We start from the raw sequence: 17,193 nt of genomic DNA, 5'->3' as shown, positions 1-17,193 counted from the left end.
TGAACTTTTCCACAACATTCTAATTTATTGAGATGCACCTGTACCAGAGCACTAGAACAGTTTTAGAGGAAGAGGCTATTTGAGTAGTTCCCTCTGTTTTAATGCTGAACTTTGAAGGATGTGACGTCACCGCCGTACTATCTGTGTGTTTGCAGGCTTCTTCACAATCTGCTTCACCACAGATTGTTCTTCTTTGAATCACATGATTTAAAAAAGACCGGTTAGTCAGCAGAGGCTTTCGTACTGCATTAGGAGAGGTAGTATGTGTAAAAGTAAAAACTTGGTACAGAAATGTATCGACAAACAAAATAACTTATCAAATATATCTTTTAAATTGCACATCGCATCGTTTTTTCATTATATGTGACCCTGGAGCACAAAAGCAGTCTGAAGTCGCTGGGGTATGTTTGTAGCAATAGCCAAAAAATACATTGTATGGGTCAAAATTATAAATTTTTCTTTTATGCCAAAAATCATTAGGATGTTAATTAAAGATCATGTTCCATGAAGATTTTTTGTCAATTTCCTACCGTAAATATATTAAAACTTAATTCTTGATTAGTAATATGCATTGCTAAGAACTTAATTTGGACAACTTTAAAGGCGATTTTCTTAATATTTTGATTTTTTTTGCACCCTCAGATTCCAGATTTTATCCAAATATTGTCCTGTCCTAACAAATGCATCAATGGAAAGCTTATTTATTCAGCTTTCAGATTATGTATAAATCTCAATTTTGAAAAATGGACCCTTATGACTTGTTTTGTGGTCCAGGGTCACATATGATGGTCAATTTAAACATTCATCTTTGTGTTTTCAGTTAGCTTAGTGTGTAATGTAATGCCATTTAACACATGTGCAAATGCATTTTGTGTTAACAGGTGGTAAGGAGAATAAGATGCCCATCCTGATCTCAAAGATCTTCAAAGGACTTGCGGCGGACCAGACGGAGGCTCTTTACGTGGGCGATGCGATTCTGTCCGTGAACAGCTACGACCTCAGAGAGGCCACTCATGACGAGGCTGTTCAGGCCTTGAAGAAAACTGGCAAGGAGGTCATTCTGGAAGGTAAGACAGAGCCGGTTGTTTGACTTTAAGGAATAGTTCAGCCAAAATTTTTTTTTTTTTTACTGGTTTTGGTTCTTGGAACACAAAAGGTGAATGTTTATGTTAATAATCCTGATCATTCTTTTACATATAATAACAGTGGGCTGTCAAGCTCTGGAATGAAAAAAAAGCTTGCATGTTTCTCTTCTGAAGTCACACATTACATTAGTTTGAGGAACAGACCCAAATTTTAACTCATTATGGGCTGGAAATCATGAAGGATCAAACCTACTGTAACGGTCCTGAACGTCTGAATCATGAACAAATAGTTCTTCTTTTTTTCGTTGTAGCTTACTTTAACTTGAAGTACTAAAATAACTAAAAAAATCATAATAAAAAAAATCTGAAAAAAAGAAAGAATAAAAACTACATATTTAATTAAATATTTCATATTTGTGTTACTTGATGCGGGAAAAAAACGTTAAGTGAAATAAAATATAATATATATATAGTTAATAATAAATAATAAAAACTGATTTGAGTATAGCTATAGTAGTTGCCAAAGCAACTATTCTCATTTTTGTTTAGTTGAACTTGAAGTACTAAAATAACTACAAATAATAAATAAAAACTATCTATACCTATTTAATGAAAAAATATGAAAAAAAATCTCATTCTAAATATTAGCAAAAAATCTATCAGACTTTGAATATAGAATCATATTAACCACTTATATGATATTTTTATGGTATTTTTGACATTTTGGAGCTTCACCCACTCGTTCACTTCAAGCCTTTTACAGCATTACACTCTTAAAAATAAAGGTTCCAAAAGGGTGTTTTTGCAGTGATGCCATAGAAGAACCATTTTTGGTTCTCAAAGGAACCTTTCAGTGAACAGTTCCTAAAAGAACCATTTTGAAGAACATTTTAAAAACCTAAAGAATCTTTTTCAACTATAAAGAACCTTTTCTGCATTTGAAAGGTTCCATGGATGTTCAAAGTTGTTCATAGAACCATTGATGCCAGTAAAGAACCTTTATTTGTAAGAGTGTAGAGCTGGCGTTGACCAGCTTTCCTTTTTTAGTTTGCACACTGTTTCCACTCTCTTTCTCTTAGTGCATGGGTCAGCAACCCTTCTGACATGAAGTGTTCAGATGGGAAACCATCAGACTTTAATAACTACGCACAAGTGTTTGGAACTAAAACTGAGCATGAGTATATCAGTGAAAGATAATTACATTAATGCACATCTTTAAAAGGCTTGATGGAGTCCATAATGGAAGATAGGCTGTATAGTTTTTTATGAGCCTGCACGTGTGTGTGAGATCCCCGTAATGCCATATCAGCATTTTAGCCCTTTTAAGAAGGCTCTTAAGCGCCAATGATGCAGGAGTGAACAGGGTTTGCTTGTAATGATGCTCTTAGGTCCTACTTATGAGTTCAGAATTCATAATTACGATGAGATGTGCCTTCAGAGATTTTTGGACTGGATGTTTTGACAGTTTCATATTGCTTTTTGTTTAATACTACAATCACAGAAAGCTTTTTTTTAGCACTATAGCACAAGAAAATGAAGAGCAAATGATGCACATTAGGCTGTGTGCTTCAAAAATATTTTTCCTAATATTTCTGTTTTGTTTTTCAGACAAAATATTTACACATTTTATATTGTTTTAAATATACGTTTATGTACAAGGCTTACATAATTTTGGTTAGGTTTATGAAACAAAAAAGAAAACAATTTGGCAATAAGGTTAGAAGAATAATTATAATTAATAATTACATTTACATTAATAATGTACATTTATGCATTTAGCAGACACTTTTATCCAAAGCAACTTGGAAAAGAGGAACAAAATCTATACTTAAATAATTAGGTAACACTTTACAATAAGGTTTCATCTGTTAGCATTAGTTAACTATATTAGTTAACATGAGCAACACTTTATTGAACAAGCATTTATTAATACTCACATGAACAAGCCTTTATTAATCGTAGTTAATGTTATGTTTAATGTTTACTAATACATTATTACAATCAAAAGTTGTATTTGTTAACATTGGTTTAGTTTAATGTAACTTAAAGTCTTTAAATAACTCAAACTAATAAATAAAATTTATAAAAACTATAGACATATTTAAAAAATTGTAGTTAAAATAGTTAAAAAACTAATAAAAACACAGTTACTTAAACATTAACTAAAATGAAAGTGCAATAAATAAATAAATAAATTAATTATTTTAAAATAGTAACACACACACACTCTCACACACACCAGACTCTTACAATGGTTTCTATCTCAGGGATTTACTCTCTTCTGCTTAGTGAGTTTTTTTATGGGTTTGGTTCTGCCTCCTTCAGCTTTCCTCACACATCAGCCATTACGTCTGCTTCACCACTGAGGCATTCAGTCCTCCTTGATTCGTTCGTACTGGATCATACTGTGGATGTGGAAAATAATCTCTCAGACACACACATTTAATGTCTGATCAGGTTTACTGGGCCTGTTGTGTTGATTTCTCTGACACTATTCTGTCTTTCTGTCTGTCGTTCTTGTTGAGAGTGGGAGGATTTTCTCCTGGGACATTTGAATCAAACAAATCAAGCATGAAGGTTTGTGACCTTCAGCTGCTCTAAATTTACTGGCTATAAAATTCATCATTCATGGGAGAATATGTGGGTTTGAGTTCTTGTCTAGCTGAGAAGGAAGGATCAGTGAAGGATCCTTTCTGTGCAGAATCATTGTGAAACTTCTGCAATCTCTCGCCTGATTTAAAGACGAAAATTAACAGAATCCTTCTGATTCCACATGTTAACACCGTGTCCAAACCAGACGTGACATGACATGCTTCCAGTGTTAAGTCATGCTTCTGTTCTGTTGTAAAAAAAAAATGTAAATGCTGCATGCTTGACAAAATCACAGCCAATAAGAATGTTTCATATTTAATATACTACAAATATAATTTTCATGTCAAACGTCTATTTGTTGAATGTTAAACACAAGAACATTTACTAATGTTCAAAAGTTTGGGGTCAGAAAATAATACTTTAATTATTAAATTGATCAAAAGTGACAGTAAAGACTTTTATAATGTTACAAAAGATTATATTTCAGATAAATGCTGTTCTTTTGAATTTCCTATTTCTCAAAGAACCCTGGAAGAAAATGTATCAAAATATGTAGCAACTGTTTTCAACATTGATAATAATCAGAAATGTTTCTTGAGCAGCAGATCAGCATATGAGAATGATTTCTGAAGATCATGTGACACTGAAGACTGGAGGAATGATGCTGAAAATACAGCTGAGCATCACAGAAATAAATTACATTTGAATAGATATTCACATAGAAAACAGTTATTTTAAATTGTAATAATATTTCACACTTTTTAATGTATTTTTGATCATATAAATGCAGTCTTGGTGAGCAGAAGAGACTTCTTTCTAAAACAATACATAATCTTACTGACCGCAAACGTTTGAACAGTATAGTGTAAGTGTGCATTATATTCAGAGTGAATTGCTAGCGTACTGTTTACTCTAATAGTATGTGATTATATAGAACAATATTTAACTCTTATACAGTAATATATGTTTAATGCACTTGACGTCCATTATTTTGCATTTTTAATGCAATTAAAAGTGAGAAAATCAGATCAAATGCTTTGCATTGTGGGATGCAGTATGCTGCGATCATGTGCTAAACATTTTGGCGAGTGCATATCATCCAAGTATTCCATGCATGTGTAATATTCACAAACTGTATACAGTATACTACAAAAATAGCATGCTATTCTGAACATATCGCTCGTCAAATGCTGAGATCCTCCACCCTGCGGCTGTGCAGAGACGCAAACTGAACGCATGACTTCATTCCAGGTCAGATCTTCATACTTGTGGCCAAATTGAATAGTTGCACTTAACCAAATTAAAATCATAAGCACTTCCAGCTGTTTTTACGGCTTTCAGTCAGAAGGAGAAATTGTGCCGTATTTCTGGGATGATGAAAGCGTTTCTTTCCAGATTATTCAGATGTTAATGAAATGGAAAGTATGCATTAGCTACTTGATCCAAGCACACGTTGCTTATATTAAACAGTTTAAATATGGAAACACACTCACACTCTTTTACAGTTTTTTTCAACTGCTTACACACATTTTCAAAACTTTGCCTCTTTTTTTTTCAAAACTTTACACACAATGCATGAATTGCACACAGAAAATGCAAAATGCCTTGCATCTCTTGCAATACGAAGCATTGCATTCAAAATATTACAAACTTTTCCATAATATTAATTCCTGTTAGATTTTGATGTGTTACATAGAGAATTGTGTGCTGTGTTTTGCAAAACGTGTTTTATGAAATGAGTCTAAAGGCTGAGAATTAGTGTATGGTTTTGCAGATTTGGTGTGTGCTTCTGCTTTCAAAAATTGTGTGGCAAGTGAAGATTTTGTGTGTAAGCAGTTGGAAAAAACTGTAAGTTCATACCCTTAATTTTGAAATGAAGTGTTTTTAAGTGTGCAGATACTTTTTTTGGGATCGCTGTGCATGCACCAGTTTGGTCTGGTGGTTTTGTGTGTTTTCAGGAACATTTTTGTGTAGGCGATGAGCGACATTCCGGGCACAGCGTGCTTCGGGAGTCACGGCGTAGCCAATCAGACGGATTCCAGACGCTCCCACGGCAACCGGATGGCAGGGGCTCGACTGTAGGGGTCTGTTGTGTTTGACATGGCTCCGGACTCTTGCGTTTGTCCAGTCAGGCAGCAAGAACAACTGCATGCCTCCGCGTCCCCCGACCCGGGCCTCAGCACCTGGAAACCACCGGCCAAAGTCAGCAGCTAGAAAAATCTCTCTCTAGTCTCTTGAAGGATGCTCGCTTTGTGTCCCAAAGGGCAGGAATGTTCACGTTTCGATAGAGCAATGACAGCGCAGACAGATTGATATCTTGTGTTTCTTTTCCCAGAAACACTTTAAGTGAGTGTGTGAATGCAGATGTTAATGCATCTCAAGAATTCGAGGGGGCGATAGAGTTTCCCTCAAAAGTCTGTGTCATTATACTAGATGTTTTTATTCAGGTAACTGGATTCTCCAACTCAGAAAGAAAAACTTGTGGAATATTTCATTGCTTTCTCGTTCATATCTCAGGTATGGAAGCTTGCTTCCATCACAGAATTAGAAATATAGTAGAGACTATATATATATATATATTTTTTTTTTTTAGAATCGCAAGTTTATACTCCCCATTTCTTACTTTTTTCTTGTAATTCTGAGTTTATGTATGACAATTCTGAGTTTGTCTTACAATGTCAGATTTTTTATTTTTTCCTGAATTCTAAGATTAAGTCTTGCAATATTGAGTTTATATCACACGGTTCTGGCTTTTTTCCTCATAATTCTCTGATTATATCTCGTAATTCTGACTTTTTTCTCATACTTGTGAGTTTATATATCTCACCATTCTGAGTTAATTCTATGAGGAAATCTGTTAATTCATCTGAGTTTACATCTCACAATTTTGACTCTTTTCTTTGAATTTATTTAGTCAATTCTGAGTTTACATCTTTTGTCAAAATGCACATCGCATGGCAATTTTAATTCCACAAAGGCCATTTAGTATCAGTACCGAAGGGCTTTTGTGCAACAAAATCCTTGCGTCTATAAATAGCCCCAGAATCCTCTAATCTAAAGCTCTGACGGGAGTCTTTTGTTGATGTGATTCGTGTTTGGTAAGAGATGCGAGACCGCTGAAGACTTGAATTATGAGAAATCAGCAACAGAAGGATGGAAAAAACGAGGAGCAGAAGATGAGACCGTTTCAGTGTGTGTTTGTAACATTGCATTGTTTGCATGTGATTAAATAGATGCAAGAACGAAGGCCAATCACAATTCAGTATGCAATGGTGTCATCAATGCTGTTGGTTGTATTTTAAAGCTGAACGTTCTATTCAAGTCAGTGTCAGATTTTCAAACTTTAATCTTACATTTCTTAAAAGAAAGTTTATAAAAACTTTGATCTATTAATAAACAATTGGACTATGTAACGTGAGCATTGCATACTTGAAAAAGAGTTTATACTACTGTTCAAAATCTTGTGATCAGTAAGATTTTAATTTTTTTAAGAAACAAGTATTTTAATCCAGCAAAGATGCAATAGATTGATCAAAAGTGACAGTACAGACATATAATGTGTTTTTTTACTTTTTATTCATGAAATAATCCTAAAAAATAAAATGTATCACAGATGTTTCCACAAAAATATGAAGCAGCACAACTGTTTTCAACATTGATAATAATAATAATAAATGTTTCTTGAGCAGAATATTATACTGATTTCTGAAGATCATGTGACACTGAAGACTGGAGTAATGATGCTGAAAATACAGCTGCGGATCACAGAAATCAATTACATTTAAACATATTTTATGCAGCCTTCTTGGAGTTTCAGAAGAGATCTCTAAATGTGCTTCCAGTTTGCCAAGAGTCTGCAAGACTCATCAAATGATCTGAGCTGCTCTCTGTATTCATTTCATAGCTTTTTATACTCTTACTGGATGACAAATCTGTGTTTCATTAAGATGATAAGAGAAACATCTCAGACAAAGTTGAAATCCACAGAGATCTGCATAAGTCTCCTGTGCTCTGCTCTTTACCGTTTCCTCACAAAAATGCACATCGCATGGCAATTTTAATTCCACAAAGGCCATTTAGTATCAGTACCGAAGGGCTTTTGTGCAACAAAATCCTTGCGTCTATAAATAGCCCCAGAATCCTCTAATCTAAAGCTCTGACGGGAGTCTTTTGTTGATGTGATTCGTGTTTGGTAAGAGATGCGAGACCGCTGAAGACTTGAATTATGAGAAATCAGCAACAGAAGGATGGAAAAAACGAGGAGCAGAAGATGAGACCGTTTCAGTGTGTGTTTGTAACATTGCATTGTTTGCATGTGATTAAATAGATGCAAGAACGAAGGCCAATCACAATTCAGTATGCAATGGTGTCATCAATGCTGTTGGTTGTATTTTAAAGCTGAACGTTCTATTCAAGTCAGTGTCAGATTTTCAAACTTTAATCTTACATTTCTTAAAAGAAAGTTTATAAAAACTTTGATCTATTAATAAACAATTGGACTATGTAACGTGAGCATTGCATACTTGAAAAAGAGTTTATACTACTGTTCAAAATCTTGTGATCAGTAAGATTTTAATTTTTTTAAGAAACAAGTATTTTAATCCAGCAAAGATGCAATAGATTGATCAAAAGTGACAGTACAGACATATAATGTGTTTTTTTACTTTTTATTCATGAAATAATCCTAAAAAATAAAATGTATCACAGATGTTTCCACAAAAATATGAAGCAGCACAACTGTTTTCAACATTGATAATAATAATAATAAATGTTTCTTGAGCAGAATATTATACTGATTTCTGAAGATCATGTGACACTGAAGACTGGAGTAATGATGCTGAAAATACAGCTGCGCATCACAGAAATACATTACAGTTTAACATATTTTATGCAGCCTTCTTTCAAATATAACAAAAATCTTACCAACCCCAAACTTTTGAACAGTTTAGTCTAAAAACTGTTACATTTTGATAAAAGATTGATTTTGTGTTTTTCTTTGTGACTTTGTTCACAGATGAATCATTCACAATAAGACCAGGAAACATTTTTTCAACTGCTTACACACATTTTCAAAACTTTGCCTCTTTTTTATCAATTACATTTAAACATATTTTATGCAGCCTTCTTTCAAATATAACAAAAATCTTACCAACCCCAAACTTTTGAACAGTTTAGTCTAAAAACTGTTACATTTTGATAAAAGATTGATTTTGTGTTTTTCTTTGTGACTTTGTTCACAGATGAATCATTCACAATAAGACCAGGAAACATTTTTTCAACTGCTTACACACATTTTCAAAACTTTGCCTCTTTTTTTCAAAACTTTACACACAAATCAAATAATTGCACACACAAAATGCAAAATGCCTCGCATCTCTTGCAAAAGGAAGCACAAGCACATCTCAAAAGCAAACATTTGCAAACACCTTTGCCATAATATTAATTCCTGTTAGATTTTTGTGTGTTACATAGAGAATTGTATGTTGTGTTTTACAAAACGTGTTTTATGAAATTGAGTCAAAGGCCCAGAAATAGTGTATGGTTTTGCAGATTTGGTGTGTGCTTCTGCTTTCAGAAATTGTGTGACAAGTAAAGATTTTGTTTCTGCTGAGCGTGTGTGAGTGTGCGTGTGAGTGCGTGTGTGCGCATGTGCGCGCGTGTGTGTGTGTGCGTGTGTGAGTGTGAGTGTGCATGTGAGTGTGTGTGTGTGTGTGTGTATGTGTGATGATGAGCTTCTGAAAAATCAACCCTTTTTTTGCTCCCAAGCATGGTGGGAAAAGCTGCAATGGATAACATCAATTTTTATGCTTCCAATCGTTCCTGTTGTGACTCTCTCATGCTGCCCGTCTGTCTCTAACTCACAGATTTAGGATCATTAAGTGAGAATTACAGAAGAAAATGACACAGTGTGTGAGTGTGAGTGAGTGAGTGTGAGTGTGTGTGTGTGTGGTCAGCAGGTGAAGGACTGAGGAATTCAGACGCAACATGTGAAAACAGACTGTGTGTGTGTGTGTGTGTGTGTGAGATGCTGCATTCACTACTGTAAATGTATTTATAGAGCAAGAGAAAGACGGTTGTGTTTGTCCGCAGCTGCATGTGCTGACTAGCTGAAGTGTGTTAGTGAACGGCTGACCGCTGAGACGAGCTCTATTCTGAGCCGAGGAAGCCCCTCTCCGCTGGTATCACTCGCTCGGACAGAGACAGGGCTGTGTTTCACACTTCAGCCTTTACAGTGAAACTCCATCTGCCCTCCATAGTGCCGTCTTCTATTTATACCATCATGTGTGTGTGTGTGTGTGTGTGTGAGAGAGAGTGTTTGTGTGTGTGTGTGTGTGTGTGTGTGCTGCAGCCTTCTTTCAAATATAACAAAAATCTTACCAACCCCAAACTTTTGAACAGTTTAGTCTAAAAACTGTTACATTTTGATAAAAGATTGATTTTGTGTTTTTCTTTGTGACTTTGTTCACAGATGAATCATTCACAATAAGACCAGGAAACATTTTTTCAACTGCTTACACACATTTTCAAAACTTTGCCTCTTTTTTTCAAAACTTTACACACAAATCAAATAATTGCACACACAAAATGCAAAATGCCTCGCATCTCTTGCAAAAGGAAGCACAAGCACATCTCAAAAGCAAACATTTGCAAACACCTTTGCCATAATATTAATTCCTGTTAGATTTTTGTGTGTTACATAGAGAATTGTATGTTGTGTTTTACAAAACGTGTTTTATGAAATTGAGTCAAAGGCCCAGAAATAGTGTATGGTTTTGCAGATTTGGTGTGTGCTTCTGCTTTCAGAAATTGTGTGACAAGTAAAGATTTTGTTTCTGCTGAGCGTGTGTGAGTGTGCGTGTGAGTGCGTGTGTGCGCATGTGCGCGCGTGTGTGTGTGTGCGTGTGTGAGTGTGAGTGTGCATGTGAGTGTGTGTGTGTGTGTGTGTATGTGTGATGATGAGCTTCTGAAAAATCAACCCTTTTTTTGCTCCCAAGCATGGTGGGAAAAGCTGCAATGGATAACATCAATTTTTATGCTTCCAATCGTTCCTGTTGTGACTCTCTCATGCTGCCCGTCTGTCTCTAACTCACAGATTTAGGATCATTAAGTGAGAATTACAGAAGAAAATGACACAGTGTGTGAGTGTGAGTGAGTGAGTGTGAGTGTGTGTGTGTGTGGTCAGCAGGTGAAGGACTGAGGAATTCAGACGCAACATGTGAAAACAGACTGTGTGTGTGTGTGTGTGTGTGTGAGATGCTGCATTCACTACTGTAAATGTATTTATAGAGCAAGAGAAAGACGGTTGTGTTTGTCCGCAGCTGCATGTGCTGACTAGCTGAAGTGTGTTAGTGAACGGCTGACCGCTGAGACGAGCTCTATTCTGAGCCGAGGAAGCCCCTCTCCGCTGGTATCACTCGCTCGGACAGAGACAGGGCTGTGTTTCACACTTCAGCCTTTACAGTGAAACTCCATCTGCCCTCCATAGTGCCGTCTTCTATTTATACCATCATGTGTGTGTGTGTGTGTGTGTGTGAGAGAGAGTGTTTGTGTGTGTGTGTGTGTGTGTGTGTGTGTGAGAGAGAGAGAGAGTGTTTGTGTGTGTGTGTGTGTGTGAGAGAGAGAGAGTGTTTGTGTGTGTGTGGTTTAGTAGCACTGTTGAGGAACTAAATGTAGCGCTGATACAAACTGAACTTAATTTTTCAGTTGCCTGATAATATGTGCAGATTCACAGTTGAGATTTGATGCAATAATCAAACACACTTTATATCAAATTCAATCTAGTGAATTATTTCTTTCGGAATGTAGCACTGAATAGAAATTTTTTTTTAACGTTTTTTTTTGTTTTGTTAAATGCTGTTATTTTTACTGTATTTTAATGAGTTTAATCATTGGGTTCATTCATTCAATATAAATGTATATTTTCATACTCTCAACCTAATTTATATATTGAAATTTTCTATATTGAAATAATTTATATATGGACATTTATATATTGAAAAAGATATTGCTGATGCCATAATCAAACACACTCTGTTTAAAAGTCCTGTCTTCTAATCTAGATCAATGGATATTATTTATATATTGAAAAAATATATTTCTGATGCAATAACCATGATCTCTTTCAAATTTGTTCTTGTGAATAATTTTTTTGCGCAATGTACCAACGAACCAAAACCAATGAACCAAAAAAATATATATATATTTTAAGTTAAATGCTGCTGTTTGTTACTACATTTTGGACTAGGTTTAATGAATGACTGAATTAATAAATTATTAATTTATTTTTATTTAATATCGGTTTATCTAGTCAATTTTCATCAATTCAATGTAATTGAGATGTATAATTCATAAAATTTTAATCTATATAATTTGATTTTAATTTACTTTAATTTCTTATATATATATATACATATATGTTTGTATGTATTCTGTCATATTTAATATAAATGAGATCATTGGATATTGAAAAAGATATTGTTTCCTTCAGTATCTTCAGGGTAGTTCTGTAGTGTGTAATGCAGGACATTGCTCTAATTGTATTCAGCAGCTGTTGTTTTGACCTCTAAATTTGAAAGTGTTTTGACCTTTGAATTGTATTAAACCGCTGTGACATTTCGTCTCCAAATTGTATTTAACAACTAACCTCAGCCTCTTATTTTCAACCTCTGAAGGTCAGAAGGCTGTAGTTTTTGAATAAAATGAGGAAGAAATGGGACTTCCTCACACATTTACATTGGACATTTACTTTTTTCTATGCATGGCACATTGTAGCTTTGACAACAGTATGGCCATTTTAAAATCCACTAAAATATTCAGCATTCAACTTCTACTTATTTCTGACAGCATGCATATATCATGCATTGTCCTTTTCAGTTCATGAAGTCAGTAGAAATAAAGCGTCAGAATCTGCCATCGGTTTGTCTAAACTGTGCAAACGCACTGGACTTCAGCACTGAGCACACTTATTTTAGGTTGTGAACTTCTTTGGAACTTCTTCTTCTTTCATCTGAAGCTGCTTTATTGGTAGTTTGTTCTCTCCTTTTATAGTCGTTCAGCTTAAATCAGCAAGATTTCAGAGTTTAGTGGGTTGTGCCAGTGAGTCTACAGCTGTGTTAAAAATAGCATACAGTACTACTCATACTATTTTTGCAGCATGCATGCTGTGAACAGTATGCATAGAATATCTGTAAACTAATGCGTTTGACATTTTTATTTTTGCATTCATAATATTTTACTTTATTCATATATTTGTATTAAAATTATTTAAAAATACAAAAGAATGTTATTTGTATTCTTCTAAATTGTATTTTATATTGTTTGTATTTTTTATTTGAAATTAAAAATCTTTAAAAATACAAAAACATCTATTTTTATAATTTTTTTAATAAATTGTATTTTATATTGTTTGTATTTTTTATTTGAAATTAAAAAATGTTTAAAGATACAAAAATCAATTTTATTATTTGAATTTTTTTATAAATTGTATTTTATATTGTTTATATTTTTAAATAAAAAAGTTTAAAAATACAAAAAAAATTCTATTTTTATAATTTGTATTTTTTTTATAATTTTTATTTTATAATGTTTGTATTTTTATTTGAAATTAAAAATGTTTAAAAATACAAAAAACATTTTTTTTAATTATTTTTATTTTTTATAAATTGTATTTTATATTGTTTGAATTTTTTATTTGAAATTAAAAAATGATTAAAGATACAAAAACAATTATTATTTGTATTTTTTATAAATTGTATTTTATATTGTTTGATTCATAAAATTTTAATCTATATAATTTGATTTTAATTTACTTTAATTTCTTATATATATATATACATATATGTTTGTATGTATTCTGTCATATTTAATATAAATGAGATCATTGGATATTGAAAAAGATATTGTTTCCTTCAGTATCTTCAGGGTAGTTCTGTAGTGTGTAATGCAGGACATTGCTCTAATTGTATTCAGCAGCTGTTGTTTTGACCTCTAAATTTGAAAGTGTTTTGACCTTTGAATTGTATTAAACCGCTGTGACATTTCGTCTCCAAATTGTATTTAACAACTAACCTCAGCCTCTTATTTTCAACCTCTGAAGGTCAGAAGGCTGTAGTTTTTGAATAAAATGAGGAAGAAATGGGACTTCCTCACACATTTACATTGGACATTTACTTTTTTCTATGCATGGCACATTGTAGCTTTGACAACAGTATGGCCATTTTAAAATCCACTAAAATATTCAGCATTCAACTTCTACTTATTTCTGACAGCATGCATATATCATGCATTGTCCTTTTCAGTTCATGAAGTCAGTAGAAATAAAGCGTCAGAATCTGCCATCGGTTTGTCTAAACTGTGCAAACGCACTGGACTTCAGCACTGAGCACACTTATTTTAGGTTGTGAACTTCTTTGGAACTTCTTCTTCTTTCATCTGAAGCTGCTTTATTGGTAGTTTGTTCTCTCCTTTTATAGTCGTTCAGCTTAAATCAGCAAGATTTCAGAGTTTAGTGGGTTGTGCCAGTGAGTCTACAGCTGTGTTAAAAATAGCATACAGTACTACTCATACTATTTTTGCAGCATGCATGCTGTGAACAGTATGCATAGAATATCTGTAAACTAATGCGTTTGACATTTTTATTTTTGCATTCATAATATTTTACTTTATTCATATATTTGTATTAAAATTATTTAAAAATACAAAAGAATGTCATTTGTATTCTTCTAAATTGTATTTTATATTGTTTGTATTTTTTATTTGAAATTAAAAATCTTTAAAAATACAAAAACATCTATTTTTATAATTTTTTTAATAAATTGTATTTTATATTGTTTGTATTTTTTATTTGAAATTAAAAATCTTTAAAAATACAAAAACATCTATTTTTATAATTTTTTTAATAAATTGTATTTTATATTGTTTGTATTTTTTATTTGAAATTAAAAATCTTTAAAAATACAAAAACATCTATTTTTATAATTTTTTTAATAAATTGTATTTTATATTGTTTGTATTTTTTATTTGAAATTAAAAATCTTTAAAAATACAAAAACATCTATTTTTATAATTTTTTTAATAAATTGTATTTTATATTGTTTGTATTTTTTATTTGAAATTAAAAATCTTTAAAAATACAAAAACATCTATTTTTATAATTTTTTTAATAAATTGTATTTTATATTGTTTGTATTTTTTATTTGAAATTAAAAAATGTTTAAAGATACAAAAATCAATTTTATTATTTGAATTTTTTTATAAATTGTATTTTATATTGTTTATATTTTTAAATAAAAAAGTTTAAAAATACAAAAAAAATTCTATTTTTATAATTTGTATTTTTTTTATAATTTTTATTTTATAATGTTTGTATTTTTATTTGAAATTAAAAATGTTTAAAAATACAAAAAACATTTTTTTTAATTATTTTTATTTTTTATAAATTGTATTTTATATTGTTTGAATTTTTTATTTGAAATTAAAATGTTTAAAAATACAAAAAAATCAATTTTTTTAATTGTGTTTTATATTGTTAGTATTTTTTTATTTGAAATAAAAAAATTGTTTAAAGATACAACATTTTTTATTTTTATTGTATTTTTTTATAAATTGTATTTTATATTGTTTGCATTTTTGTAATTAAAAAATTTGAAAATACAAAATAATAAATTTTTATTATTTGTATTTTTTATAAATTGTATTTTATATTGTTTGAATTTTTTATTTGAAATTAAAAAATGATTAAAGATACAAAAACAATTATTATTTGTATTTTTTATAAATTGTATTTTATATTGTTTGAATTTTTTATTTGAAATTAAAAAATGATTAAAGATACAAAAACAATTATTATTTGTATTTTTTATAAATTGTATTTTATATTGTTTGAATTTTTTATTTGAAATTAAAAAATGATTAAAGATACAAAAACAATTATTATTTGTATTTTTTATAAATTGTATTTTATATTGTTTGAATTTTTTATTTGAAATTAAAAAATGATTAAAGATACAAAAACAATTATTATTTGTATTTTTTATAAATTGTATTTTATATTGTTTGTATTTTTTATTTGAAATTAAAAATGTTTAAAAATACAAAAAATATTTTTTATTATTTGTATTTTTTATAAATTGTATTTTATATTGTTTGTATTTTTTTTTGAAATTAAAAATTGTTTAAAAATACAAAAACATCTGTTTTTATCATTTGTATTTTTTATAAATTGTATTTTGTTGTTTGTATTTTTTATTATTTGAAATGTTTGTTGTTGTGTGATGCATGAAACTGTTTCACATACTATTCTTGCAAAACATCAGCCAGTATTCAGTGTTTTCTGTGTAGTATGTAGTAAGCAGTATGCTAGTGTTCCAAACTAATCATAACTAGAGTTGATCAGGACGGTAGTAAAGTGACGTGCTGAGCTGTATTTAAACATGACAGGAACACTTTAAATTAGCAGTATGAATAATGCCCATGTCTGTCTTTTTTTCTCTTGATAGTGAAGTATATTAAGGAGATGTCGGCGTTTTTTAAGGGTGGATCGATGACGGGACCCCCGGTGCTCGATTCTCCTCCAGCCAGCCCACAGAAACAGACGGACCCTGTGCTAAAAGAGACCCAGACCATCCCACTCCGAATGTGCCACGTGACACTCAAACAGTGCCCGCCGGACACAGAGGACAGGTACAAACACACCTGTGGTGTTTAGATCTGTATCTGATTTGGCTCATATTGAAAGATCAGGATTTACTCCAGCTTGTCTAATTCAAACATTAAACACTTTCTATGTCAGGTGGTTACAAAACCGCTAAATAGTTATCTATCGTTACATTTGTTCATTACAATGTTTAGACACATTTATATAGATTTATAATAATACAAATAGATATTATATTCTTCCTATCAAAAGTTTGGGGTCGGTAGGTTTTTTCATGTTTTTAAAAGTCTTTTCTGCTCACCAAGGCTGCATTTATTTGATCAAAAATACAGTAAAAACAGTAAAATTTTTACATATTTTTCCAATTTAAAATATTTTTTCAATGTAAATATCTGTTAAACTGTAATTTATTTCTGTGATCAAAGCTGAATTTTCAGCATCATTCCTCCAGTCTTCAGTGTCATCTTCAGAAATCACTCTAAAAACAGTTGTGCTGCTTTATATCATATCATATCATATCATATCATATCATATCATATCATCTGAGACGAGACGAGACGAGACGATGCAGCAGAGCCTGATGACTGTGTGTGTGTGTGTGTGTGTGTGTGTGACGGCAGGGCTCAGAGCGGCCGATCCTGGCGGTGTTGACAGACAGAGATCTGCTGCTGTACACATCTCTACCCGACAGCAAAGAGACGCTCAACAGCCCAGACAAGACCTATCCGTTAATTACCACCAGGTACAAACACACACACACACACACACACACACACACAGGTTTGTTTTTGTGAAAAGTGGGGACATCCCATAGGCGTAATGGTTTTTATACTGTACAGACCGTATATTCTATTGCCCTAC

At 31.9% G+C, this 17,193-nt stretch overlaps 1 protein-coding gene and 1 pseudogene across 1 annotated transcript in view; one reads left to right on the top strand and one right to left on the bottom strand.

Moving 5' to 3' along the window:
- LOC107553897 (toll-like receptor 13) overlaps positions 1–347 on the bottom strand; it is a 10,518-nt pseudogene extending 10,171 nt beyond the window's left edge.
- LOC107553900 (alpha-1-syntrophin-like) overlaps positions 1–17,193 on the top strand; it is a 34,466-nt gene that overhangs the window by 12,221 nt on the left and 5,052 nt on the right. The window contains exons 2-5 of the mRNA XM_016236250.1: positions 882–1,067; positions 16,175–16,358; positions 16,585–16,594; positions 16,953–17,074. Of these exons, the coding sequence (XP_016091736.1) occupies positions 882–1,067; positions 16,175–16,358; positions 16,585–16,594; positions 16,953–17,074 (502 nt within the window). The remainder of the gene's footprint in view (positions 1–881; positions 1,068–16,174; positions 16,359–16,584; positions 16,595–16,952; positions 17,075–17,193) is intronic.

The sequence above is a fragment of the Sinocyclocheilus grahami genome, unplaced genomic scaffold (genome assembly GCF_001515645.1).
Source record: "Sinocyclocheilus grahami isolate Dianchi unplaced genomic scaffold, SAMN03320097.WGS_v1.1 scaffold485.1, whole genome shotgun sequence".
Classification (NCBI taxonomy): domain Eukaryota; kingdom Metazoa; phylum Chordata; class Actinopteri; order Cypriniformes; family Cyprinidae; genus Sinocyclocheilus; species Sinocyclocheilus grahami.
This window is presented reverse-complemented; position numbering and strand designations above follow the sequence as displayed.